The sequence below is a fragment of the Pyxicephalus adspersus genome, chromosome 5 (assembly GCF_032062135.1).
Source record: "Pyxicephalus adspersus chromosome 5, UCB_Pads_2.0, whole genome shotgun sequence".
Taxonomy (NCBI): domain Eukaryota; kingdom Metazoa; phylum Chordata; class Amphibia; order Anura; family Pyxicephalidae; genus Pyxicephalus; species Pyxicephalus adspersus.
In genome coordinates this window covers 108,960,180-108,986,736 of record NC_092862.1, presented here as the reverse complement: position 1 = coordinate 108,986,736, position 26,557 = coordinate 108,960,180, and the positions used below count along the sequence as shown (strand labels likewise).

Here is a 26,557-nt window from a genome sequence, read left to right as displayed (position 1 = left end):
GTGGTAGTGTTCTGATGGATTTTAAAACATATTTCTTCAAAAAACTGTTTATGTAATGAAGGATGCAAGGCGGTAAAATGATCAATATTCCCTGATCGTTTTTCGAGCAGGGAAATATCATTCCCTCAAATTATATCTATCATTTGCCACATCAACAGCCATTTGAAACCTTCCCATCTGCAGACATGCATGTGATGTTCACTAATATGTATTACTATAGATCTTTCATGTGTGAGGTTATATTCTGGGCTGTTGTTCTAAATTTTAATGAATGAGAGTGCAGAGCACGTGCAGGCTTCACAGGGAGGAAATCGGTAACTGGCTATGTGTTCTAGTCAGTCTTGATGGATGGGGACAGGGGTTTGGGAAGGACTATTAAGGAACCAGTCACAGACACTGAAACATAATAGGATTGTGCTTGACCACCCTCTATTATCTATGGCCAGCTTTACTTCTTCTGCTGGATGCTTTGTATAACAAAGGATCAATTACAAGGTGAGATCCATTTAAATTACAAACATCAACAATAGCAGACACGGATATCAAAGGGCCTCTGTGCAAGAACAATATACATGCCTCATTTAAAGCAAAACTGAAAAGTAAAAAATTGTGACAAGGCAGGTCCTTTGTCCCAGAAGGGATAGGCAATGTCCGTTCTGCATTAAAATAAACTAGGAAGTCTGATCACAATTAAATTACACCAATCTGGCCTTGCTTTGTTGCAGGTACCAATATCTTCTTCAGGTACCGATCTTCTTCTGGGTTCCCAATCCTTGGCCATCTTGATTGGCCTCAATGACATAACTCCATTCATCCTACACCGAGCTCTGCATGTACAGCTAAGCATGCTAGGAAGAAGATTGCAAACAGGCAATAAGGTATGTTTTATTGCAGAAAAGACATTGCTTGTCCCTTCTGCAATAAAAATCCCACTTGCTTGTAATTTGTAACTGTAGAACAATAGCATTACCATGTAAATTGATGATGAAATAATGTGAAATGATGAAATGTCTCATGGTTCGCATTATTCAGCTTGGGTCAGAAAGTGGTCCTCTTCTTTTAATTCCATTATGATTAGAAAATAGGAATAGAAAGAATGGTTTCCCATGTGCCTGTATTGGTCAGGCAGCAGGTGAGGGAGGCCACTTATGTTTGATGTTGATTGCCAATTGATCAAATATTAATCAGGAATTCCCTTTCTTTTCCATAATAATGCTGTTCCTCCTGCTCTCACCACCAATAATGTAACTTAGCAGGAGGAACTCTACCTACTAATGATCAGACTGGGGAGGACGTCATCTATGGGACAAAGAGCATGGCTGGCCAATAGGTGCATGGTGGTAATCAGGTAAACTAATAATAAAAATTTTCCCAACCAGTGTTCTATGGAACTCCAGGGTTCTGCAGAGTTGCTAGGGATTTGATTGACATCCAATTTGATGGCATTGTTCAGTGACACTTGGTAGACACAACTGTATGAGCCTTAAGATGTTTTCAGTTGTCTCTAAAGGTTCTGTTCTAGCCACCAATGTAAGGATATCAGGAGGCATTCTTTCGAAAAGCTGCCATGGCATTTTTCCTCACTGTTCCCCACAAATGTGGTTTCCCAGGACCTGAAAATGAATTCAAAGGTTCTTCATGGGTAAAAGGTCTGATCTGGGGAATATTGATCATGGCCATGTACCTATTACCCAGCATTTAATATTAAAAGCTGGAAGATGAACACAGCTGCACTTGAATCTCAAGAGGGAGATGCCCTCGTCTACCCAATAAATGGGCCCTAATGCCCCAAAGCGGCCATTGTACCGCTGCATATTCTGCCTAAATATCCTATCTGTGCAACAACTGACCAATCCAAATGCAATTCTTCCTTGATCCTTATATTTGTGGGTACAAAAAGTATATAACATGTTTTCACTTCCACAAATGTATATCATTTTTTGTATTGCTGGCTGTGATCAAACTTGCACAGCTGTACAGTGTTAGAATGTGTGTCTTCCACATACACAGACTAAATAGTTTAAAGCCACTTTCATTCCTGCCAGAACCCTTGTAACCTTTTTGGATCTCCCCTTCCATTTAAATCCCCCTCCCCCCTGTCTGATAGGGAGTGAAGCTGCTGGCTGTGTGCATTGTGTGCATGGAAGTGTGTGCTGATCACTGTGCCAGGAAATAGCCCCTCGGTGCACTTTATTAGCGGGGAGGCACGTTGGGCTTGCAGTCATTCCTTGTTGTGTTTGGGGTGGGGGAAGGATATTACATCTGGTCACCCATCTCCTCCTCCTCCTCCCTCTCTCTCTCTCTCTGTGGCTTGGTGCAGGCTTGTGTGTGTGATCTCGCTATGTCGGATGACGATTCCAGGGCCAGCACCAGCTCCTCTTCATCCACCTCCTCCAGCCAGCAGATAGACAGGGACCTGGCCAACAACCTCACCAGCAGCAGCAAGAAGAAGGAGAGCAAAGTCAGCATGAGCAAGAACTCCAAACTCCTGTCCACCAGCGCCAAGAGGTAATGCAGTGCTTTGTGTGCTAGGAAGTGCTGATCAGCTGGCAGGATCGCCCTGCATGATGACAGGGAGCCTTCTATGTGGATGTCTGGGGGGATTCCTGTGTCCTGCCAGGTGAAGGTGCCAGGCCTTACTCGCCCCCCCCCCCCCGCTCTGTCCTTGGCATGGAGCTCCCGGGCCCGCCCAGCAAGGGAGAGGTTAACCCGGCTGTATGTGTGTGTGGCCTGCTGCAAACAAAGGCTGAGCTGTACCCCGGCCATGGCTGCTCTTATCGCTGAGGTGACTCCAGCTCGGGGTGTTACCGGGACAATAGGGGGCTGCTGGCTGGACAACAAAAGGCTGAGAAGACGGGGGCTGCGCCTTTAAGTCTCGCCTGCTAGCCAACCCGACAGCCCCCCCCCCCCCCTCCAACACCCCCATATTTTTTGGCTTGGTTTAACCCTTTCTATTCGGCAACGAATGGGTGCTGCGACTCTAGGCTCATTTGCATTCCAGGACGCCACCCACAGCGTCTCATTTGCATGTTAGCTTTTTGGGGTCCCCGTGAGGCGAAGGCTGGTCACGTGAGCAGGCAGAGCAGCCCGGGCACTTGGCCAGGGCCCAGACAGGAAGGTGTACGAACGGGAGCGGCGGCCATGTTGTGCCCCCTCCGGTTTGTCGGGAGAGGGAAGAGTGTGGTTCTGAAGGGACCTGGATAGGAAGGGGAAAGGGACCTTGGAGAGTGAAGAGCCCCTCTGTGGTAGTGCTGAAGGCAGTGGGGGCTAAGTAAAAGGACCATTGGGCAGGAGACAAGAATGAACCCTTGTGTGGCCCTAAAGGGAACCTGGGGGGTGGAGGAAAGAGCACCTGTGTAGTTCTGAAGGGACCCAGTTGTGAGGGGGCTGGGTTACAGGGACCCTGGGTGGGAAGGACCCCTGGATGGTGCCACAAGGACCTAATAGTGAGAGGGGAGACCCTTTGCAATGACAAGTAAAGGAGCGAGAACACCGGGGTGTCCACAGACCCAAGGGGCATCCAGAGAAATGATGGTGATGCGTTGATGCAGCGTCAGCCGGCTACTGCATATCATAATTGCATCAAGTTACATACCTTTGCCAATCACTACATATGGTGAACGGTTCTCTGATGAGCCATTCATTTTCACACAGTTATTTGGAAATAGAATGTGTGACCAGCACGGCCCCAGATGCTCAGGCTTTGTGTCCTTCAGCAGATCTGCTCACACTCATATGTAAGGTAAATGGCAGAGTACACATCAATTCGCTTTGTGTTATGTTGAACCAGGCATTGCATACATTACAATGGTGACATCCCCAACATTTTCACTTCACCGTCCCTGGACATCCCAAATCTGCAGAACTGATTGTTGTTCATAATGTCACATGCAGCTCCGGTGCAGGAAAAGCCCTGAGGTTATGGTGGCCTCAGTAATTGTTCAGGGTCAAGCAATTCATAAGAATACATTGTATGCTGAATGACAGTTTCCAGGATGATGATACTGAACCTTGATAGTCTCCTAAAGAGACCCTGTCACCCGCCAAACATTGGGAGTGAAAACCCTAATTTTCCATAAAAATAACTCTTAATATTATTTTGACTCTGATAAGGATTTAAATCGTAACAGGAAAATTTGGGTGAAATAATAAGTGTCATTTAAAGCGTAAAGGGTAGAACACCGGACAAGGGCAGACAATTCTGTTTAGGTATTTTTTAAATGCAACACCCTTTTTTTATAAAAAAAAAAAAAAAAAGGGTACAGGACCACCCCCTAATTCTTGATTGCCTTGGTTATGGAGAATGGAAGCACAAAGCCTCCCGGGTTACCTACGTCACCATGTCTCGGGTGCTCCCTCTGCACATGCGCCTTTTCGTGAAAAGAGAAAAATGTGCCGATGTCACGCTTGCGCAGTGAGGTCGGCAAGTTTTTTTTTTTCAACCTACGTCACCTGATCTCGCACCGGGTCAGGTGACGTAGGAAGAAGAGGAGAAGATGGTGCCGGCCTGAAGATAAATGCCGGGACCACGAGGGACCCGATGGAAGAGACCTCCATACCGATCGACTGCGCTGCGGAATCGAAGGAAAGTGTATTTTTTTTTTGTTTTAGGCACTCTTGAGTTTAGTTCCTCTTTAAGTGACAGGTCTGAGGTTGCTGCTATCCCATCCACATGCATACAGTGTTCCATTTTTACACATGCATAAAGTACATATGGAGACAATTGCTGAAATGAAAAGACTGATGACAGGATCTCCTTAGGGGGTATATTAGCCAGCACTAGGACATTATATGCATGGAGTTTGTATGTTCTTCCCATGTTGGTGTTGATTGTCTCTCTTGATTCTTCCCAAAATCATATTGGTAGGTTAAATGGCTTAATATGTTGATTATGTAGGACTGTTGGCAGGGCATTAGATTGTGAGCTCCTCTGAGAGACTTGGTGACTATGAACCCTGTAGAGTGATGTGGATAATCTCAGTGCAGTATGAATGCATAGATAATAAATACAAATAACTAAAATATCATATTGGCACCATATAGTATTTCAGTCACCTTTTCCCGGATGGTTCAAATTCCTTATCATGTTCAGAGACACATTGAAACTTAAGATAATATTGTTGTTTCTAAAGCTGCTTTCGGTCTTTGTATATATGCAATGTTTTTATGATACTAGCCATGATGATCTTTATTGAAGGACTTCCTGTTACGGGGTGACAACTGTATCCCAGTCCTGCTGCTTTGTACCCCTGTCACATGATTTCCAGAGAGAGATTACAAGCGTTTGGGTTGACGCACATTGAACAAGCATGGCACACTCCTATCTCTAATATCCCTTCCTGTTCACACCTGTAAAAAAACAAAGGAGAAAATAATATTTTACGAAAAAAGAAAACATGGTAATTGTTTGACACACAGCACTTCTGCAAACTTCATGTCTTGCAAAACTGTTTACAGCCACTTAAACCTATACATTGCAATGTGCAGTCCTAAAAGTTGACACACCTGTAGTGTAGTGCTGACCTTCTATTGAATCTTTTCCTTTCTCTAAGGATTTGATATTGTTATAATGGCATGGGGCCGGATTTCTATGTTGATAATGATTCTGAGTGTGAAAAATATTAAAAACCATGTTCTTTCTAATCATGAGACTATTGTGGTAAATGTGTATAATTACCACCTTATATTGTGTTGAATTCTTGTTTTTCCTTGCTTGTGTCAGTAGTTTAACTTAATTTTTGTTGGACGTTTGTAATCTATACCCTGGTATTAAAACTCCAGTGGGATTCCATGGTCTGATGATATTGGTTAGTCTTCAGGGTCCTTATTTTCCCTGTGGGTCCAAAAACACAAGGATTGACCAAGTGTTAGTGTTTGACTGTGAAAGAGGGAGGCAATCGGGTTCAGTGCTGACACACATGCTGGTGGATAACAATTTCAGAAGGTTGTCTGGCTTCTCACCCTTTCCAAGAAACATCAGTGTTTCCATCAAGATGATGTTCTATCGAAATGCATGCACCCATTATATTGTGTTTTGGGTAGCTTGACCACCTGTTAATTTAGAATTAGTTACCATGAGATCTTTGTCATTTGAAGAAATACATCCAATAAAGGATCATTTGTTCATCCACACTATAGCAGCCCAGATTTACAGAGCTTCAATTATAGTATAAATGTACATCTGACTGGCCAGGTATTGGAAACTAAATAGGTTTCTGTCAGTTACAGAACCTATAAATAAACCCAAAACCCACCGAAATGTTCCTAAAACTTCACACAAATCTACTGTAATTATAATTTATTGAATTTCCATTCTTATTGAAATGTAGTAACTGGCACCCTTTTCATGTGTCAAATGCAGAGCTGCAACAAGCTGTAGATGATTTTTACAGTTGTGCCTGGGTAGAGTAATTGGCAAATAGAATTTATTCTATTATAAAGCAAGAGGTCATGCCAAGTTTTGCTGCTCTATGTTTAAATGTTACAGTCAATTATGCTCTGTAATGAATGTAAAAATTATACATAAATGTCCCATGAAGCTACGCAATGGTTAAAATGCTTATCTGTATATGTCCAATAGACTGTCCCTTTTATGTTCCTTGTGCAAAATACTGAATACTGTAATATATATAATGAATAGTGCTTGGTGTGTACATATCAGTACCTGAATATAGGAGAATGCATCCAAAGAAGTTAAAGTTCCTAAAGTTTGCAGCAGCGTGTACTGTATACTGCCAGAATAACGTTCATTGATGTGGCAGCTTCCTTGCTGTAAGCATGTCAATGCAGATCCTACACTTGTTTATTCTGTCATTTTTCTAATACCCTCATCAGTATTGCTTTTAGCAGTAAAAGTGAATCGAATCATCAGTTTGTTTATGATTCTATTAGTCAAATATTTTATATATAGGAGCTTTCCAATAAAAACTGTACATTTTACAAGATTTCCAAAAAAAGGAATGTGTCCCTTTTTAAGAGGGCAAACATCATGTTATGGTATAATTGACACAAATGGTCTACAGTATGTAAAAATAAAATGCTACGGTTATATAGATTGGCTACTCATGTCAAGGCATGCAAAGCTGGGTATATTGATGCTGTATGGGTTATTCAAGACCTATTCTATAAATAATGTAAAGAATTATAAGGGAATACTGAAAGAAATACTTTCTTTTAATGACTGTTACAGTGCTTGTAAAACCCACTAGCTTTTGTCTGACTGCCTTTTAAAATAAACTTGTCACCGCTTTACCATACTACTTCACAGCGTTTGACATCTCCTAGTACCTTAACTCATCACTGCGTCTACACGATATACTGCCTAAATTCTACTGTAGCCCTGTTGAATATCCTGGTACTTTGGGTGTGGTGCGTCCATGTAAACAAAAGTACAATGATCTCCTACTGGAAATAATACAAAAAAAGTGTTACAGCTTGCTTCCTTTCTAATGTGACCCTAAATAGAATAGCAGAGCCATCTTAGCAAGCAAGTGCCTATTTAGAGAAGTTTTAAAGTCAAAAAATGCAAATGATGCTTTTGCAGTCTTGTCAAGCAAAGTGGTAAACTAGCCATGTCATAGGGCTTGATTTATTAAAGCTCTCCAACGTTGGAGAGGGTACACTTTCATCAGTGAAGCTAGGTAATGCAACAAACCTGGAATGATTTTCCTTTTCCTATTTGTTAGCAAATTATTTCAATCCTGGATCAAATCTATTCCAGATTTGTTGGATCACCCAGCTTCACTAATGAAAGTGTATCCACTCCAGCCTTGGGGGGGGGGCTTTAATAAATTAGATCCATGGAAGGAACCAAGTCGACAAAAAGGACCTGTAAAGTTATATGAATGTATGTAATGTCTGCAGAAAATACCTACTTTTTTCAAGCTATTGGATGTTGTTTTGTTGTTTGAGCATTCTCCCAAGGCACAAAAGTAGACAAAAATGTAAATTTCCCTGCAGGTAAATTCAGCAGCACTCCTGTAATATTTGTACAACCTGATATGTTACTGCAGCCTGACTAGACCTCTCCAAATACTCCTGACTTTGCACTTTTTGACAAATGTGAGATGAGTGATGGAAATGGTGAGGAGGAACTGTCCTCCATCTCCTAATGTGTTGGTAAGTATATAGTGGTGTCCACATTGGATGACCTTAACACTTTTTCCTGGTGTGACCTCCTTTATAAATATGCATAAGTGTTATAGCAGTTTGATGTCAGTTCTGGAGGGTAAAAAAGTTATATAAATGCCTTATCCACACCTCTGAGATCCAGGTTATTTCACCATTAGGCCACCGTAATCCTTAATGTGGCACTGTGTGGAAGTGAAGACAAGCAGTTGTTTGCAGTCCATGTGTCCAAAGGCCTGATTTCCTTCCTGTGACAGCCAGGTCCTGCCAATCTCTTCAGGACTGTAGGATTATGTCTGCAGCCAGGGGAAGATGGTAATTAGAGGTAGCATGAAAAAAGTTTAAAGTGGATCTTAGGGAAAGATTTTGAAAGCTGGGAAATGTGTAAGAGAAGCCTAGGCTGAAGTAAATTTGTCATAAGAGCTGGGTATATCAAGCTCAGCATACAGTAAACCACAACTGCTTGAGCAAAGGTTACTTTTGGTGAAAATGATCAGCTACAGCAGTGGGCTAATCTAAACTTCCCTGTAAAAGTTGAGCTTGGCCCCATTTTTCTATGAGACTTATGACAAAGAGGTCAGGCATCACAGTAAAGGACAAATCAGAAATTTGATAAGGCAGGAGTGGATAACGTCAAAATGGTTTATAAGAAAGGTCAATAATTGCATATAAATTCAGCTGCCAGTTAATTTTTATATTTGTATAGAACCAAATAAGACCAGATGTGTGTGTTTTATATTATTAAAACCATACTATGTTTAAAAGGAATGATATACAGTCCTGGTGGAAGAATAACTAAAGGAGTGCCATTCTCACACTTACTGTTAATGCTTTTCTCAACACCCTCAAGTTACCTTAAGCTATGTACACACATCCAATGCTTCTTGTCTGATAATCGGCTCGGGGCCTGTATTGGATGAGAATCTGGCGTGTGTACAGCGCCCATCATCTGAATGACCGTCCTGGTGGATCCACAGACAATGGACAACTAATGATCGTAGTGGAAGTAAAGGAGGAGAGCGTGCAGCAGGGTGTCGCTCCGTCGTTCTCCCCCTCCTCTCTCCATAGAGCAGAACGCCGTTGTATGTACAGCACTCGTTCATGCATCGTGCACTCCTTAGTCGTTTCAGGATCCTTTCCAAATACAATTATTGCACGTATGTACCCAGCTTAACTCTAGGGGAGGTGTTCTCTAGGCTGCAGAAGTGAACTCCTTAGACTTGATAAGGGCTAAGGTAGTCAAAAAGTAGTGAGTGCTCATGAAGTTGACCCTAACAGCATAAACAGGTATTTGTTGCACTCATCACATACTTCAAAGCCCCACCAATGTTAGATTTACCAGATAAAAATGTAGCAAGTAATCTTAGTACTCTTCCTGTCCCAGGGTGATGAGGCTGTTTCTCCATAGATGCAGTACAGTGAGTTAGCTTTATCACTCTAGGACTAGAAATGTGCTACTAGCAGGAACACAGGGTTTAAATTAGAGGGGAAAATAGAAAACCTTGTGAAAAGGTAAAACTATAACATGTTTTCCATATCTAAGAACTGGTAATCTGCACTATATCAAATGTTTTACTGTCTCTTTACGAAACTGACATTTCAGGTTTTCGGTAGATAATGGAAAGTAAAGGCAGCAAAAAGTTTTACACCTCTTAGGGATTTTGGCAGATATTTCTGTGCCTGAGTTTCTGTGCACCTGCTGCCCTTGTAAGGAGAAGGTCTTGCTTTCCTTGTTAGATTTTTTATTATTTATATTTATTTTTAACTTTGCGTAGACTTGTCACATTTCACTGCAAACTATCTGTATTGAAACAAAATGCAGGGACTCGGAAGTTGCTTTTTCTTTTAATCCACTTAGTTCTACCCCAAAAGAGAATAACTATGATGAATTTAATACATACAATGTGCTATGTTAAACCAGCCTGTTAATTTAAATCAACTGTCAAAAAGTAATCAAAGACAGATCTGATAAAGTAGAGTGGTACAGTACCTTGTGTCACAGTGTATTGATGTGCTATTTACAATAAATGCTATTACAGAAGCCCAAAAAATGCATGTAAAGTGTGCAATGTAAATGGGCATTCAGGACCTGTACAATGGACTTGCATAATTACCAAAGTATGACGCCATCATTTGGTGGTGTTGTACCCACAGCATTCACAAGGAACTCCAGGATCTATTGATGGAAAGAAATCAATGTTTCCTATTTCTAAATTGTACGTTTTGTATTTTTGCAGGATTCAAAAAGAACTGGCTGATATCACTCTGGATCCTCCCCCAAACTGCAGGTTAGTGTCTCTGAAGTATTTATTCTTCTGTCTTGTGTGACATTGCTTTGTGGTATGGTATTGCTGCCGCCTTTGAAACTGATCATTTTTTTTCACTTCTCAAAGCAATATTAAACAAAGAAAAACAAAATATTTTGCATGAAAATAGGTTGGTGGTTATAATTACCCTGGCACAATAGTGTTGACACAATTTTGCTTATTATTGTTTTATAGGTTTGCCAATTATTTTGGTCGGGTATGTATGGAGGCAGATTTGGAAGGGTGGTTGTTTAGTTTGTTTCAAGGAGACTCTGCAGTTCAGGTAGACTTACCCATATTCGGTTTGTCTTCTGCCAGTGAGTGTATAGCAACAAGAAATGCAAGTAGCACACTGAAACAAATCCTAATAGTCAGGCGGGTTTAGGTTTGGGCTAATTTACCAGTGGGACCAAGAATTGATAGTAACTAACATTCAAGGACCACAGAGTTTATTCATCCCTGCTATATCTGCTCCATGAAAAGGACTACTTTTGTACTACTTTTATGTTTTTAGTGATATCATATTTGTCTTTGGAGTGCTGGGAGTTTGGAAATTGGTTTACTTTAATTGATCAGTTTTTGGGCATTTCTTAAGGAAAAAGGGTGAGTTTTACTGTTGACAAGTAACCTTACCCCCAGCAAGGTATCATCACCTGTTTATTCTCTGCCTTTCTGCTGCAGAGGTCCATTGTATGTTAGTGGAAGACATCATTGGATCAGGTCTGACCACTGTCACATTTCCTTCATCTGGAAGCCCCACTGTCTTTGTGCAAAAAAAAAAAAAGAAAAGCTAGGGTTTCAATGAGGCAGGTTGGATCCATGCTGTGGGTTGTGTTTATTATGTGTTATGGTAAGCCAGGGTTTCAAACAACCGTGCCGTGTCCTTGTCGGCTGCAATCTTCACTGTGACAGAAAGGATCTGTGTCATTTTGTTCAGCCAATCACGTAAGCTGGCTACAGCATGTTCTTGAGTGATGATTTTACTTTTCCTTTGTAAGCTTCTTTTTTTTTTTTTACCACAGGAGCAAAACCTTTCATTCACCAAAACATTTCCACATCAATGTTTTCATAACTAAAAAGAACACTGGCTTTGGTTGACTTTTAATACTTTGCTCATTGGCATTTGTTTTCTGTAAATCATCCTGCCAACTACAATTGCGTCAGAGTTATTTTTACCATATGTGATTAAGAATGGATGGTTCTCTTTTCCAGTCATTTGACTTTGACCAATTTTTCAAGAAATATGAGTTTCCAAAAGACATTTTTGCTGTGACATGCTGATGTTATATTACATAGTCCATTTTGATGCAAATAATGCTTACTGGTGGGGCTTTTCTCTAATAAGGTCATGTAAAGATTAGTAATGTACACCGCTACATGCTCTTCCTTTTATTTTTTTCTAGATCGGCCTTCTTCTTTGAACACAATAATGATGTATTTGTGTTTTAATGCAGAAAAAAACACTGCAATGAGTGCCTAAAATGCAACCAGTGAAAAGCTCTATTTAAAGCAAAGGAACCTGGCAGTAAATAATGGTATTTACCTGCACAGCTTTAATAGCCTAAGGCTGGGTACACACGTGCAATAATTGTCGTTGGAAAGGATCTTTCACGATCCTTTCCAGCGACTAAGCACTGCACGATGCATGAACGAGTGATGTACATACAGCACGGTTCTGCTCTATGCAGGGGAGGGGGCGACGGAGCGGCACCCTGCTGCGCACTCTCCCCCTTTGCTTTCATCACGATCATTCGTCCTCCATCGTCCGTGAATCTGCCAGGACGGTCGTTTGGACGATGGGCGCTCTACACAGGCCAGATTCTCGTCCGATATCGACCCTGAGCCGATTGTTGGACGAGAACCATTCGACATGTGTACGTAGCCTTACTATTGTATGTGACTTATTGTGTTTGTGTGCGATACAATAAGAGCTTTATTACCATACAAAATAAAATTCTGTGCAAACATTTATAAAGGTTTTTTTAACAATGATTTCGACAATGATTGTGTGTGTATAATATATATATATATACACACACCCCATCATCATCAAGAACCTCAGGCCACCATTTAAAAAAAAAGGAGGGCTTACAATCTAATGATCCTAGTCAATAATGCAGTCTAAGGTCAATATAAAAGGATGAAAATTAACCTAACTACATGTTTTTTTATATGTGGGAAACTAATGCAAACATGGGAAGAACATACACATTGAATCATTGACCAGTACTGAAGCATGGGAGCAAACCTTCTGACCACTGTGTGGCATTTAATAGTTGAGTATTCTGGCTGAAAATATTTACAGATGACTGAGTGTTTTTAATGAAGTCCATGTGGCAGATCGTATCTGGTTATGGTTTTGGTGTTTGTCTACTCCAAACTGTATTACATGATAGGAACATAAGCTTTCTGCCTAAAAAACACTTTACTTTAATTGAACCACCTTCAACTTTTTTTTTTTTATAAGGCATGCATTCGCCATGGTATTGTGTCAATAAATGTATGCAGAGCCACAATATTATTTACATGCAGAGTTGCTTTACTTTTTGGTAAGATATTGTATGGGAGAGTCAGACCATTGTGTGTCCTTTCCAGCACATCCGTTACATTCCAAAGATTCTCAGTTGGTGGTTGTCAGTCCAAACCTCTTGGTGTCCTGGTTGTGACAATTCACAATGGCAGGGCTAGTTTGTGATACAGGATTGTGAGGCAGTAATATAGTCAGAACACGCTAAGGTCAGGATATGCATCAATGTGGGATGTTCAGGATGAAGCCAAGGGAAGAAACTAGATTGTACTACTAGATTGTAAGCTCTTCAGGGCAGGGTCCTCTCCTCCTGTATCACTGTCTGTATTAGTCTGTCATTTTCAATCCCTATTTAATGTACAGCGCTGTGTAATATGTTGGCGCTATATAAATCCTGTTTAATAATAAGAAACCAAAGAGTCTAGGTACCAATGTGTGAAACTAGACATGGTTAATGATATTCAGGATAAAGCAAAGGAAAGATGCCTAAGAAACACACTTTGGAGGTGAACTACATTGCAGTTCTTTTGCCACATACGTTTCAGGCATTACTCCAGTAATTCCCTAACTTTTATATTTTTTTTTTTTTGAATTTTTTTTATAATTCTTTTATTTGGGGATCAGCCACCAGAGTGGCTGTGTCAGTAATCCTGTAACCATCTGACCACATACTTATCAAATTTAACCAATCTGATGGAGAGCAAGGCCCGGTACATTTTACCCATTCTATTTCACAAGCATCTACAGAAATGAGTAGCAGAGATCTGTGTGATAGGTAATTGCAGTATAAATAATAATACAATTTTAAAAAAAGTATAAAAACATGAATAAATACATAATTGTGTTATTTATCAAACTTTTGGGAAATAAAATCACGTATGCTCAACCTTTATATCCTCCTTTTTGTTTTTTACAAATTAGTACACAATGTTTTTAACTTTGGTTGTTGCCCACCAGTGGATTGCTCTGAATCCTTGTAAATTGTATACTAAATGCTTTAATATTCAACTACATGACTAGAGTTTGTATATACTTTACATGAAGACAGGGAGTGCATTCCTTTAGTGAATACATTTTAATGAAGTATCAACCACTTTGGTAATGCATTGTTTTCATTGTTGGCTGGCTCAAATTCGCATTGTGGGGAAGAGTATTTAGGTGTACGTAGTTAATTTCATAATCCATCAAACCATTCCAAGTGCTATTCCAACAATAAGCCAAGTTTCAATTTTGAGTGATTATAGCCGCTTTGCAGCACGCATGGAGTTGGGTATCATTGCTGTGCATTGAGCTTTCATGCCTTCTATGAGACTGGGTAAATGTTGCAGCCCCATCCATTATTTACATCAAGCTGATTTGTGTATATCTAAAAATAGGTGGTGGGTATATCTGAGATGGAGAAGTTCTCAAAGCCTAATCTTTTCATCTTCACTATAAAGGAATTTGTACTAAAAGGTTTTTTGTTTTTTGTTTTTTGTTTTTTTTTTTTGGGGGGGGGGGGGTCTTTACCCCCCCTCATCTCCATTTAACTTTAAATATATTTTTTGTGTTCTCGGAATTCTGCCTAAAGCTTTTTGAATTATAAATTGTTAACTAGCAAACTCGGGTTAGAAACTTCATTAGAGCATCTACTCCGCTTAGCTTGGACTAACAAAATGGTACCTCATCAATGAAACCCCAGTTTGTAAATGTTGTTTATAAAGCTCTGTCAGGGATTTGTGTTGTGAGAATGAATCTCTAGACTTCTTTGAAGCATGTTAGGGTGAATATTCTTCTAGAACATAGTAAATGAGATTTAACAAGCTTCATGTGGGTATGTGTATGTCCCCAGTATTTGCTGCCAAGTCTATTTCTTATTGCTTTCCAGGAAGACATTGGGAATACTGCTCTGCTCAGCATGTGTGTCAGTTTGTGACTGGGGAGTGCAGAGCTATTACTGGATAGTCATCCACTTTGACTGATTTGTATCTGTGTTAAGGAAAAACTCACATTACCATGGGTGCTTTAACATTTTTTTGTACTACAGGCTGTTTTGGACTCTTGACTAGCCTCTAAATCATGACGTATGTGGTATAATAAATCCATCCGGTGTGTCATGTGTTTTGGAACGAGTCTTGTAACTTTAAAAAGAAAGAATGGTATATTTTCAGTGAACAGTTTGTTGTTTAGTAATGATCATGAGATATGTTAAATTTATATATATTAGAAGAAATAAGGTATTGGTTACATAGATGCTCAATTTTTAGTACATTTTAGAAGAAGTTAGGATTTAGTCTTTTTTCAGTGACATCAGACTGCAGTAAAAACCTGACCTGTAGTTCTAACCATTCAATGCTCTATACAAGTCGTCAAAAAAATAGTTAAAAAAAACTTAAGACTTAATAAAAGGAGGGGGGGGGGGGGTTCATGTTTGTTTAAAATACACAAATTTGACAAACTCATTTTTTCTTTTTTAAATAATGCACATACCTAGAGCTCACAACAGTGGTAAAGAAATGAAAAAACAACACAGTCTTTTTCTTCCTGCTTATAGCACTCAATTGTGCTTTTGCTTTCATATTCTAACCTGGTTTAGAAAAAAAATGATAAAGCCACTTGATTTAACATTGTGTATCCTTTTCCTGTACTGTACTGGAACATGTTTTGTCACATGGAGTTCTATTTGTGCACTTTGTGCATTGTGTATTGAGCCCAACGTAAAATCATTATGCTAGTCAATACATTGGCTGTACATTTCCCCTTCTGCTGCTCATATTTTAATATAGCTCGGATTACATCAGTACATTAGGTGAGGAATTCCAGTGGTATTTGAATACATCCAGCAGCAGTTTATTGCCTTGTGTTCATGGCCTTTGCTCCAGGGACTCCTGCTGTAGTGTCATTACTGGATTTGCTATCATTGTTATTGTCACATTGAGTGCCAGACTGAAGCAACAAAAGGCAATTGTGTGAAGATCAACAGCAAATTAACAGCCATGTATATCCCTGAAATGTGATTTCTAATGAAACCTAGGGGGACGCTAGAAAGAGCAGTCGCCATGTTCGGTTGCTTCAGGACTGATCTAAATATAATTAGAAAGCTATCAGTGTGATTTGGAAAGGAGGTCATTTACAGCTCTTAATCAACATGCCTAATGTGCTCACATTTAAATTTGATTGTGGAGCGGATACTGATGGCTTTATAGGTTGGGGCATACATGCCTCTTCATAATTTTATTCTTAACATTGGCCAATGCTTAGGTATATGTAAACCAGAGAACAGAAATACAATCTATTGCAGAGCACCAATCCTTACATATGGTGGATTTATGGATACAGCCAGTAACACTTTCTGTCCTTAGGTGACATTGCTCACATACTGCATTGTATCTTTGGTGAAGTAGAATTGTCATACCTGTGTCCTGATGTCCCATGGAGTGGTGGAAGGTGACACATCTGTAAATTACAGAATGCTTGCAATATCACTTCAGATGCCGCAAGACCGTATTGGATTTCTATCAAGATCAGTTTTTTTTTTCAGTTAATTACCTGATTAAACAAAATGCTTTCCATGATATTTACATTGATATACTTGTTGATAATAAAATAGAAACTGAAGCAGAAACCACAACTAAAGATTAGTAAGAAGCAATTTAAATACGTTATATAATTATAAATTATACATAATTTTTGCTTTTTGGGTTTAGATACACTTTTAATAAACTACTACTGGCTACTACCACCAGAGCAAAAAAAAATGAAAATACATGTTAAATGTGTCAAACAGAACTTTGACAAAGCATCTTTGAGGCACTGAGAAATTGGCAGACATATAAAGTGTTTGTTTATTTTTTGGAAAAAGGTAAAATAACAGCAGCTTCTGTAGAATGTATACTTGCCACTCCTGTGGCCTGGACTGCTATACAACAAGAATTAAGGATTTATCCTTCGCCCCCCTCCGAGCTCTGTGGCTTCACCTGCCAACCCGTGCTGCTGTGCCTTGTAGAGACATGGAGGTCAGCAGAACAAGTTGTGACCCAGAGGACTAACAATCCCAGAAGTGTTGGTCTGTACAGAAACATCTGGGGACTTCTTTGGGAGTGTTTGGGAGGTAAACATTTACTTTTGTTACAGGTATCTGTTTTAACTTTTTTTATTTTGTTAGTGAGTTGCTTTAGGGCCTTAAAAAAAGGCACCTTATGAGATCCTTTTCACAGTTTATTACATTGGATTTATGGCAAATTAGGGAGAAGTGCTTGTAATTTAAGACATGGTTTCTGTAATAAACTGCAACATCTGCATACATCTTTTCTTTCTGCTTATGTATCCATTGACTAAACACACGCTTTGAATATGAATGTTTTGATGTCTGGGAATATTCGGATTCCTAAATCTCTGCAACCCTCTAGGTCATTCAAGTAATCAAACTGGGTTTTTATTTCTGATTTACCTAGATATTTTATGCTATATTTATAAAAATGTAGGACTAGATGTGGTCCAGACATACAAGGTTTCACACGTGTTGTCTGGTAGCTGCGCTAGACGTTCTTTTTTTATTGGGGTGCATGCTTCATTATAATTGGAACTAAAGTACATGTGTACGGTCATTCATCAATCCATCTTGGCAGATTGTTAAATGACAGATTGGATACGACGGGTGTTCACTCCATGGTAGGAGAGCACAGTGGGATGCCAGGCACACATTCATCCTTCTCTATTGAACAGAGCAGCGCTGTGTGTACAGCACTCATTCATTCATCTGTCGCTGGAAATGATCACAAAAGATAACACGCTTTTAACTTTGTTTATTTGTTCACTCTTGATTTACTTTTTAGGCAGAAATTACCATTTGAGCGGAGTAAACCAAGATCTGACTTTGATTAGCTGGGCGTATTCCATTTTTTTATTTTGAAAAATAGATTTACACCAGCCTGCCCTTGTTCTAAAACCTGCATGTAAAAGTGAAATGTGAGAATCATTCATACACTATACATAAAAAATAAGACCCATTTACTCACTGGCATGCTCATGTCACTTTTCTATGGATGTGACAATTAGGTAATTTAAGGTGTGTTTTAGTGTGTTTCTAAAGCTAGGTACACACATCCAATTATATTATTTACACTTCTATAACAATTTGGGAGGGGGGGGGGGGTTGGCTTTCTGTTGAGCAGCCTGTTCTGTGGGAAGAGGAGGGAGAGGTAGGAGCGGGAGGCCTCCATGCTGTGCAGGCAACAATAGAATTTCCAGAGGCATCCAACTTTAAAGATTCAACTTGTTAGATCAGTAATGACCTCTTGCATGACATTAGGAGACACTTGTACACACCAACAAAAATCGAGTGTGTGAACAAAACTTATCCTAATAAAAAAAATGTAAGGTATTGCAGCTTGCCAGTTCTTATGTGTGATGGCTTCATTCGTTTTTATTCTTTGGATGGAACATTTTCAGCAGGTACCGAAAATACCTGTTGATCTTGCCAGAATAGCAGTGTCCTTGTCACTTTCTGTGACCTAAACAGACAGCAGAAACAGTCAGACCTTTACGCTGTAAACTATGATGTGTTACAACTATAGTGTTAAGAAATGATGAAAGGTTTGTATCACCTTGGGCACAATGGAGCAATAAACACAACCACAAAGAAATGTGTTATTTGCAGTCACCTGGTAAAAAGTAAGATGGTCTAAAAAAATGTTTTAGGTACTGGTAAGCTGTAATATATTTCATTTTTTTTCGGGGGGGTTTGATACCCTTTAATACTTTTGCTCCCGTCACCCACATACACAAACATGTGAGTTCAGCATGCTAATGTATGAGACTGATTGCACCATACACTAGGAATGACAGCAGTAATTCAAGGGCCATTGTTCACTGCTAAATTATTATGTTCAGATACATCAGATCATGCTAAAAGTAATTTGTCACGGTCTGCAAACAATCTGGTTGTTAGATGTAAGCACAAAATGGTATTATTTTTACCTATTCTCAGTGTGGTGACAGTGAAGTAAAAGCTGCAGCCGGTTCCTGGCAAGGCTGGTCAAGGTTGGGTTGTTGTCTTAAGGCTTTTTGCCTAATTTGCACATACCCTTGGGAGACATACATCCTTCTGTAGAAAGGAATAGCTGAAATATATTCCTGTCATATGCACAGGACATTACCATTGAAGGTCTTTACATACATTAAACTAAATTGGGCAACACAGTCACAGACCAGGCCCCATATGATGATTGTAAATTCAGACACTTCAGTGGCCATGCAAGCTGGCATTTTGCTTTGCTTTTCTTTGTTCCAAGATTATAATGTCATTAGCTTGTATTGGCAAAGTGTGGTGTAGTTGGATCTGAATTAAAAACAGATTAAGAGAACTTTAGCAGGTAACCTTTCCTTTTTTCCATAATGGTTCACAATGGTCTTACTAGTTGGGATTTTATTTTTTCAGTATAAGTAGCTTGAAACTTAAGCAGCCCTAAGTCAGTGGAATTCTGATCACAGAACATTTTACAGCGTCTTATATGAATGTGGAGGAGATGGTGTGCTTCGGTGACTGCAGGGTACTGGGCCTTGTCTGAATTGTGACCTTGCCACCGGTCTCAAGTTTCAGGCTTGCTGCAAGCTCTGTGTATTTTGAAACGTGCTAAGAAAATCATAAGAGTGGAAATGGATAAATACATTATCAAATGTCAGCATGGAATTCCCATCTGTCTCCTTGCAGGTTTTACGATGTGATGCTTTGTGTTGACTAGTGAGCAGTTCTTTTACAGCTTATGTCCCATCACCTTCCTTTTTAAAAACACATCCAGCTATTGGTCTTCTGCTTATTTTTTTTTTTTTCCATTTGATTTTTATCATCGTGCAAGCAGTATCCTAGTTGCCACTTTTACAGGGTTCTTTGTGATGCAAACAACGATGTGCAAAATACTGTAACCCAAATATTGGTGTTGTCTTGGAATAGTATAAATCATTATATTCACACTACAACACATACACTTTGAAAAATGTCATTTTGTACAGCCCATTCATTTAAATAGTTGTTAACTCATATCAACCCATGAAATATACTTCCTGCAACATTTTGACACTGTACCTACTGTAATACACAGAGCAGTCCACGTTTTGTATTGTGGTGTGCTACAGTACACTGTGTATATGCATTAAGGTAAATGATCATGCTACACTATAGGCAAACCCCCTAGTTTTTCTTTGTATTTTTTAAAAATGATTTTTAAAAAATTGCCAAGGGTCAGTCATGATTTAGGTATTTCCCAGCCAGTTTCTGTTCAGTTAGGTGTTCTTCAGGACATAAATAAGGCCATCACACACACAAGTCTAGGGAAAAAAAAACTTCAATGGCATACTTCAAACAACGTTGTGGGCTACACAGAGAGACCTTTCATTGTTCCAGCTCATCCTGTGCATTCATAAAAAAATAATAAAATCAATTATACAAACAAGGAGTGGACAACCACCACAGGTGTGCAGGGGTGGCCGACTTGTCACCTCTGGAGTATCTGGGAGATGTAAGAAGTTATCATATGTATAGGCCTACACCCACAGATGCATTCATTGATGGGTTTAAATCACATAAAGTGGAACTGTTGCCAGCACAATAACTGACTTGGCACATAAATAGAATGGTCATGTGATGCCTGGTGATCAGTTCTTTAACTCAGATTGTATATTTATGCAGTTAGTCATTTAAAAATGACAAACTGCAAATAGAAGACACCCGGTAGATGTTACAGCTATATCACTGCTATGTTTTATGATCAGGATCATTTGCATGATGCTGCCATCTAGGCAGCTATAAATATTCATTTGTTTGCAGATTCTGCTCTTCTGTGCTGTTCCTTGCTAGGCATAAACTATCAAACTTTTTCACATCATCTGTCATTTCAATCCTTGCAATATACTACAATTTTTTAACGTACCATCCACCTAATTTGGCATTTGGTATTATGATCACTTTTATATGTAATTCAATATTTGATTGGCACAAAAAATGGTTTAAAATGAAATATGCTTTAAAAAAAAAACTTGCTCAAACATTTATTGTAAATACAATATTTTGATTTTTAGTGTGAAATTCTTGGTTGTGTATGGCTAGCATTGTCTGTTCTGTTCTAAAATCCAGCCGCTGTTTAATCAGTCCATTCAATCCCAGATATTTTCAGGTAGATTTGTACTTGCTGTAGTTCAGGGTTTATCAAATATGCTTTTAACAAATTTATATTATGTTCTTTCCATATACAGTGCTGGTCCAAAAGGAGACAATATTTATGAATGGCGGTCCACTATTTTGGGTCCACCTGGTTCTGTGTACGAAGGAGGGGTTTTCTTCCTGGACATCACATTCACACCTGAATACCCATTCAAACCCCCTAAGGTAAGGTATTACTTCCATTTGTCACTGTAGTATTAGGACCTCCATGTGGTAATGTGTTCAGGTTTAAATGGAGGTAACAATGGAGGAAACTTCTCTATTACTGTCTGACCATATTTGCTATTGATGCAGTTGTCTTAAATGAGAACCGCTACTATAACACCACAGTAACCACATAGGCCATGTGTGAATCAGATTAGTTGTTGTGTGAGTAGTCTTTGTGAAATACACATTGTATAACGTGTCAGCCATAGGTTCTTTACCAGGGTGATTTGCACATGTTCACACCTGTGCTATGCTGCATTTCATAGGGCTAAATAGAAAGGAGAAACACAGCAACATTGGTTTGATTAAGCAGGTGGAAACACACTTAAGATTCTGCAGTACCTGTTGGCCCTCCCTGTTGGCCTGTTGGCCCTGACTGAAAACACTTATAGGGGGTTACTTCTGTATGCCAAATGAGTACATGGAAATGCCTTCTTGAATCAGGTCAAATACGCCTGTCAGTGATTCCTGAATGATCTTAGACTTTTGTCAAACCAATGTAATCAACGCAAGCACCAAATCTGCACTGAAACGTTTTGCAAGAGTTCATTTAGACACTGGTAGGTGATATTCTGAAATCTCCCTATTTCTGGGTATAAAGATAATAGCCGTTACCTTGCAGTCTCTGTCTGAGCAGCTTTCTAAGATCCCACGCACTGCTGGTGTCCCATTGTAAATGGATTCCAGCTAATAAAGTTTTCATGTTGGCCTACTGATCATAACCATGTCCTCCCAACATAGAAATATCTGTTAGTGGATTTGTCAGTCTGTTCTTGGCTTATTTCTGCAAACATTGTTATATTTGTTCACAAGAATCACACAATAGAATATTTGTTTTCCATGTGAAACATTTTCTACTCTGTTCATAACAAAGGTTTTAGAAAGGTTTTCCAAGTCCTTGCTTGCTGCTGTTTTGTAGATTTTAAAATTTGGTAAATAGTTGCACTTGCTGGGAGTTTAATATATGTATATGGGAACTGTATGTGCATGGAAAGTTGCACCAGAAAGCAATAACTAGGTCACAATTGTAATTTATCAGATTAGCCACAAGAGGGCAGAAGTTTGTTAAAAATACAAAAATACTGATCCTATCATTTAGAAAAATTGGAGAAGTTATCTATTTCTTGTCACAACAGTGATTTCATATTAAATTCAATCTGTCCTAATTTTTCATCTGATCATAGACCCTGTTTATCCTAATAATATTGTAAAGTTCACCAACTCACTAAAGTGGCCAGCTCACAACTGATAGAAAATATTTTAACAAGAGAAGCAGTGGATGCCTGGCACAGATTTCTAACATTACTTTTGATGTTTTTTCCTGTATGATGTCATTTGTGTTCCTGATTTCCACTTCATATTAAAGATTGCCCTCCTGAACCTAATTTACACACTTGATGTATTAAAGTTTGTCCTGGCCCTCATACCTTTCTTCTCCAGCTATGTAAATATTAGGCTTGTGTGGTCTGTCTATGAAAGTTTCACATCTATGATGTCTGTGGGGTAACAAAGCCAAGCTTTGTTTTTTTTCTCCTATTACTCTACTCAGTTATGTATTACCTTACTCATTATTACTATTACTCAAATCTCTGAGCTGATGTGTAAGTAAACTACTTTCTCTGTTTTATAGGGTTCATATACCTAAGCATTTCTTTATGTTAGGACTGCTTTTCTTATACACTGATCAGCAAAACCAATACAGCCACCCAAATAATACTGTGTTGGTCCCCTTTTGTAACACCAAAACACTCCTAATATGTCAAAGCATATATTCTGCAAGACCTCTGAAGGTCCCCCGCAGTATCTGACACCAGCATGTTAGCAGAATATCCTTTAAATCACACTGTTTCCATCAGCCATCCACTGGTAAATGATGCATGTGCTCACCCACGTCAAATCAGATAAGGTCACTTTCTTCTTTTACTCCATGGTGTAATTCTGATCCTCACCTGTACATTATGGGTGCTTCTGGCACTGGTGTCAACTTGGCAACACTAGCATTTCGAGGGTAAGCGACCCCATATGCTGTAAGCATGGCCAGAATGAAGTTTTTCTGCAATTTATGACACAAATTTGCTGCCCATGACCCTATTTCTAGTTGGTAGTCCTGTTAACATGCTGTCCAATATATCTCACTCTGCAAAAGGTGCCATTGTAATGGTATAAAATGTTGTTCATTGCACATTTCAGTGATTTTAGGGCAGCAAAAAGCATGTGAGTACATCTGCATTTGACATTGTACAAAAAACCCTATTTCAAATTTTTTGAGAGAACCTGAACTTATATCTTTCTTTGCTGCCTTTGTATATAGGTGACATTTCGGACGAGAATCTACCATTGTAACATTAACAGCCAAGGAGTCATCTGTCTCGATATCCTGAAAGATAACTGGAGCCCAGCATTAACCATTTCTAAAGTTCTCCTCTCCATCTGTTCACTGCTCACAGACTGCAACCCTGGTAAGATTTCTCCCAAGAAATCCGTGCTTCGCCACAAATGCCACATTCTTCTTTTTGGAATTAGCTTATTTGTTTTAACTTCCAGACTAAACATGTTGTAACATTCATATAAACCTTTACCAGTTTCTTTGTTAGAAATTGTATTACATATTTATAACATACCCGACAATCTATAATCTATGCTGTTTTTAGCTCTTCTCACATTGGCTCCTATGGGAAATAATGATTGATCTAGCTTAAAATGAACCTTAGATTACCTATGTAGGACAAAACAAGAGGTTCACTTTAATCCTTCCTTCCAGAGTAGCAAACATTTGTCCCCACTCACATAAAACTATTCACTTGTGGGGAATGAGGAAATGCATGGCTATCTGCTGTGAATGTGACTGCACAGAACTTAGTGAGTTATTTGGTTCTCTGTAACCTGGAGGACACATTTTTAAACATCCACTTATCCTCCTTACCCAACCCAGTCTCCTCCACATCCATAGTTTTGTACTTGCCAAGATGCGAACGGCATCAGTCCAGCTTTTGGTCCAGCTTCCCTCACTACAGGTTTCCTTTCTTCCTTTGCCTGTGCAGTACAGCTCCATAATCTTCTCTTGGGCTCCTCTACTTTAGGAAACTGCCCTTAAAAGGGCTGTACTGAACAGGGAGGAGGGAAGGCTTGGAACAACTTTTTGGATCTTGGTAAGTAACTAGGTTAGGTGAGTGATTAATAAAAGTGCACATATTCTTGCACAGGTAAAGTCTAGAATCACTGATTGTGACTTTTGTTACCTGGGTACTTCAGGTCCTCATACAAAGGGAAGGCTATGACTTTTCCAAATGCTACAACACCTTTAATAAATGTATTTATTTTTTTTCCCCCATAGCTGACCCTCTTGTCGGAAGCATCGCAACCCAGTACATGACCAACAGAGCAGAGCATGACAGAATGGCCAGACAGTGGACCAAGAGATATGCTACATAAATACAATTTGGCACACCAGTCTGTCTGTGATAGCAAGAGCTGCTTGTTCATTGGGCAATGGAGGGTGGGAGTCTGCAAAGAATAGGTTATTTCTATAAAAGATTTTATTCAGTCTTTTATTTCCAGAGAATTTTGTTATTGTAACTTAAGGTATCTTTCTGCAGTAATGGACTGGATTTCAGAAGCCTCTGAATTTTGATCTAATGAGGAATACAAAGAATGTAAAAATGTTTTTCCCCTTATTTTTGGTTTTGGATGTGATTATGTAAACTATTCAAGCAATTTAATTTTGTACATTTACACTGCTTATACTGTATACCTCTGTGTTGTCCTTGTTCAAGTATTGAATGAGTATTTGTGTGTGAGAGATGAATTGCAGAATGTGAGACAAATGGAACCATGTCTCCACTTTAAAGGAGCCTGGTTAGCTGTATTAAACATTTTACATGTTCTATTATTTTCTTTTCTTTTTGTATGTTGGTGAAAGAGGTGGTAACAGAACCTGTAGTAAAATACCTTAAGCTGTTTAAATGTAAAAGTGGATAAGAATTACTCCGTGGATTGGTTATATGTTGTAGGCTAATAAGGTCTGCATTTGTTACTGTGCTAATAAAAGTGGAAAATACAAGTTTGTGCTGTGTTTTCTGAATGGTTTGGAGAAAAAAATATGCCACCCATTCTTATAGTGCTGTTGCAAAAATGGTGCCACCTTCCTGGACTTTCAATACTTAGTATGCATACACCAAAGCCATAACTCCTAGCTTGCATTCTTCTTTAAAATTAGTGATAAAGATAATAGCAGAGGAATTTGCAGCTGAAAAAATATATAATGTGAAGCTTGTACGGTCTTTGCTTAGGCCTTGTAGCCACTTTAATGCCCTAAAGCATCTTTCAGCTTAGGTATTAGTATTATAGTATTTCATATAGTGCCGCAGTGTTTTACAAAGTCCATAGTCATGTCGCTAGCTGTCCCTCAAGGGGGCTTACAATCTAATGTCCCTACTATAGTCATATGTCTTTAATGCAGTCCCAAGATCAATTTTGGAGGGAAGCCATTAACATAACTGCATTTGTTTTGAATGTGGGAGAAAGCCAGAGTACCTGGGAGAAACTTGCGCAAGCACGAGGAGAGCCAGCGGGCTCCATGTGGTTAGGGTCCTGGCCGAGATTTGAACCTGGTACCCAGCTCTGCAAAGACCAGGGTGATAACTTCTGAGCCACCATGCTGCCGTGAGGTTTGGGGATGTAAACCCATTCAACTTCAGTTGGGGAATGATAGACTTGGATTTTAAAAGGGGTTCTGTCTAAAGTTTTAAACAAGCTGGTAGCAGGTTTTAGGAAAACTTAGCAATACTTGAAGCTTGTTTAAACTTCAAGCTTCTTGAAGATTTTGCAATGGTTTGTACATTTTTTTCTGTGTTCTGTTCAAATAAGCTAAAGTACCTATAACCAACACGGAAATAGTAATAATAGGCTGCCAGGGAGTTTCTCACTTGGAACAAGCATACAAGCTGATTAAAGCAACGAGGCCACAGTGTCATAGTGCCCATCGATTTTGCTTGTATCTTAATGACAGTACATATGTATTGGCCTTCTGCCCATTTTTAGCAACAGGACCAGCGATACAGTTGTTTGGACCAAATACCACCTATACCCTGGCACCTGTGAACAGGTATTGCAGCCCAGGATGATTGGACTACATTCCACAATTCTGCATTTCTTGGTTTTGCCTCAGTAACAGAATTTTTTATGTCACCCCAC

At 39.3% G+C, this 26,557-nt stretch overlaps 1 protein-coding gene across 1 annotated transcript; it reads left to right on the top strand.

The window, feature by feature from the left end:
• Nucleotides 1–2,150: 2,150 nt before the first annotated feature.
• On the top strand, nt 2,151–25,424 carry UBE2E1 (ubiquitin conjugating enzyme E2 E1). The gene is made up of 5 exons (XM_072412411.1): nt 2,151–2,508; nt 10,365–10,415; nt 21,190–21,322; nt 23,676–23,823; nt 24,699–25,424. The coding sequence occupies exons 1-5, from the start codon at nt 2,342–2,344 to the stop codon at nt 24,794–24,796; spliced, it is 597 nt and encodes a 198-aa protein (XP_072268512.1). The 5' UTR covers nt 2,151–2,341; the 3' UTR covers nt 24,797–25,424.
• The last annotated feature ends 1,133 nt before the right edge of the window (nt 25,425–26,557 follow it).

Bases quoted from the DNA above. Each gene is read 5' to 3' on its own strand.
- UBE2E1 (XM_072412411.1), top strand. From the start codon at position 2,342: ATGTCGGATGACGATTCCAGGGCCAGCACCAGCTCCTCTTCATCCACC. The intron at 10,416-21,189 runs GTTAGTGTCTCT...TTCCATATACAG, and splicing joins GATCCTCCCCCAAACTGCAG to TGCTGGTCCAAAAGGAGACA. The intron at 21,323-23,675 runs GTAAGGTATTAC...CTTTGTATATAG, and splicing joins ACCCATTCAAACCCCCTAAG to GTGACATTTCGGACGAGAAT.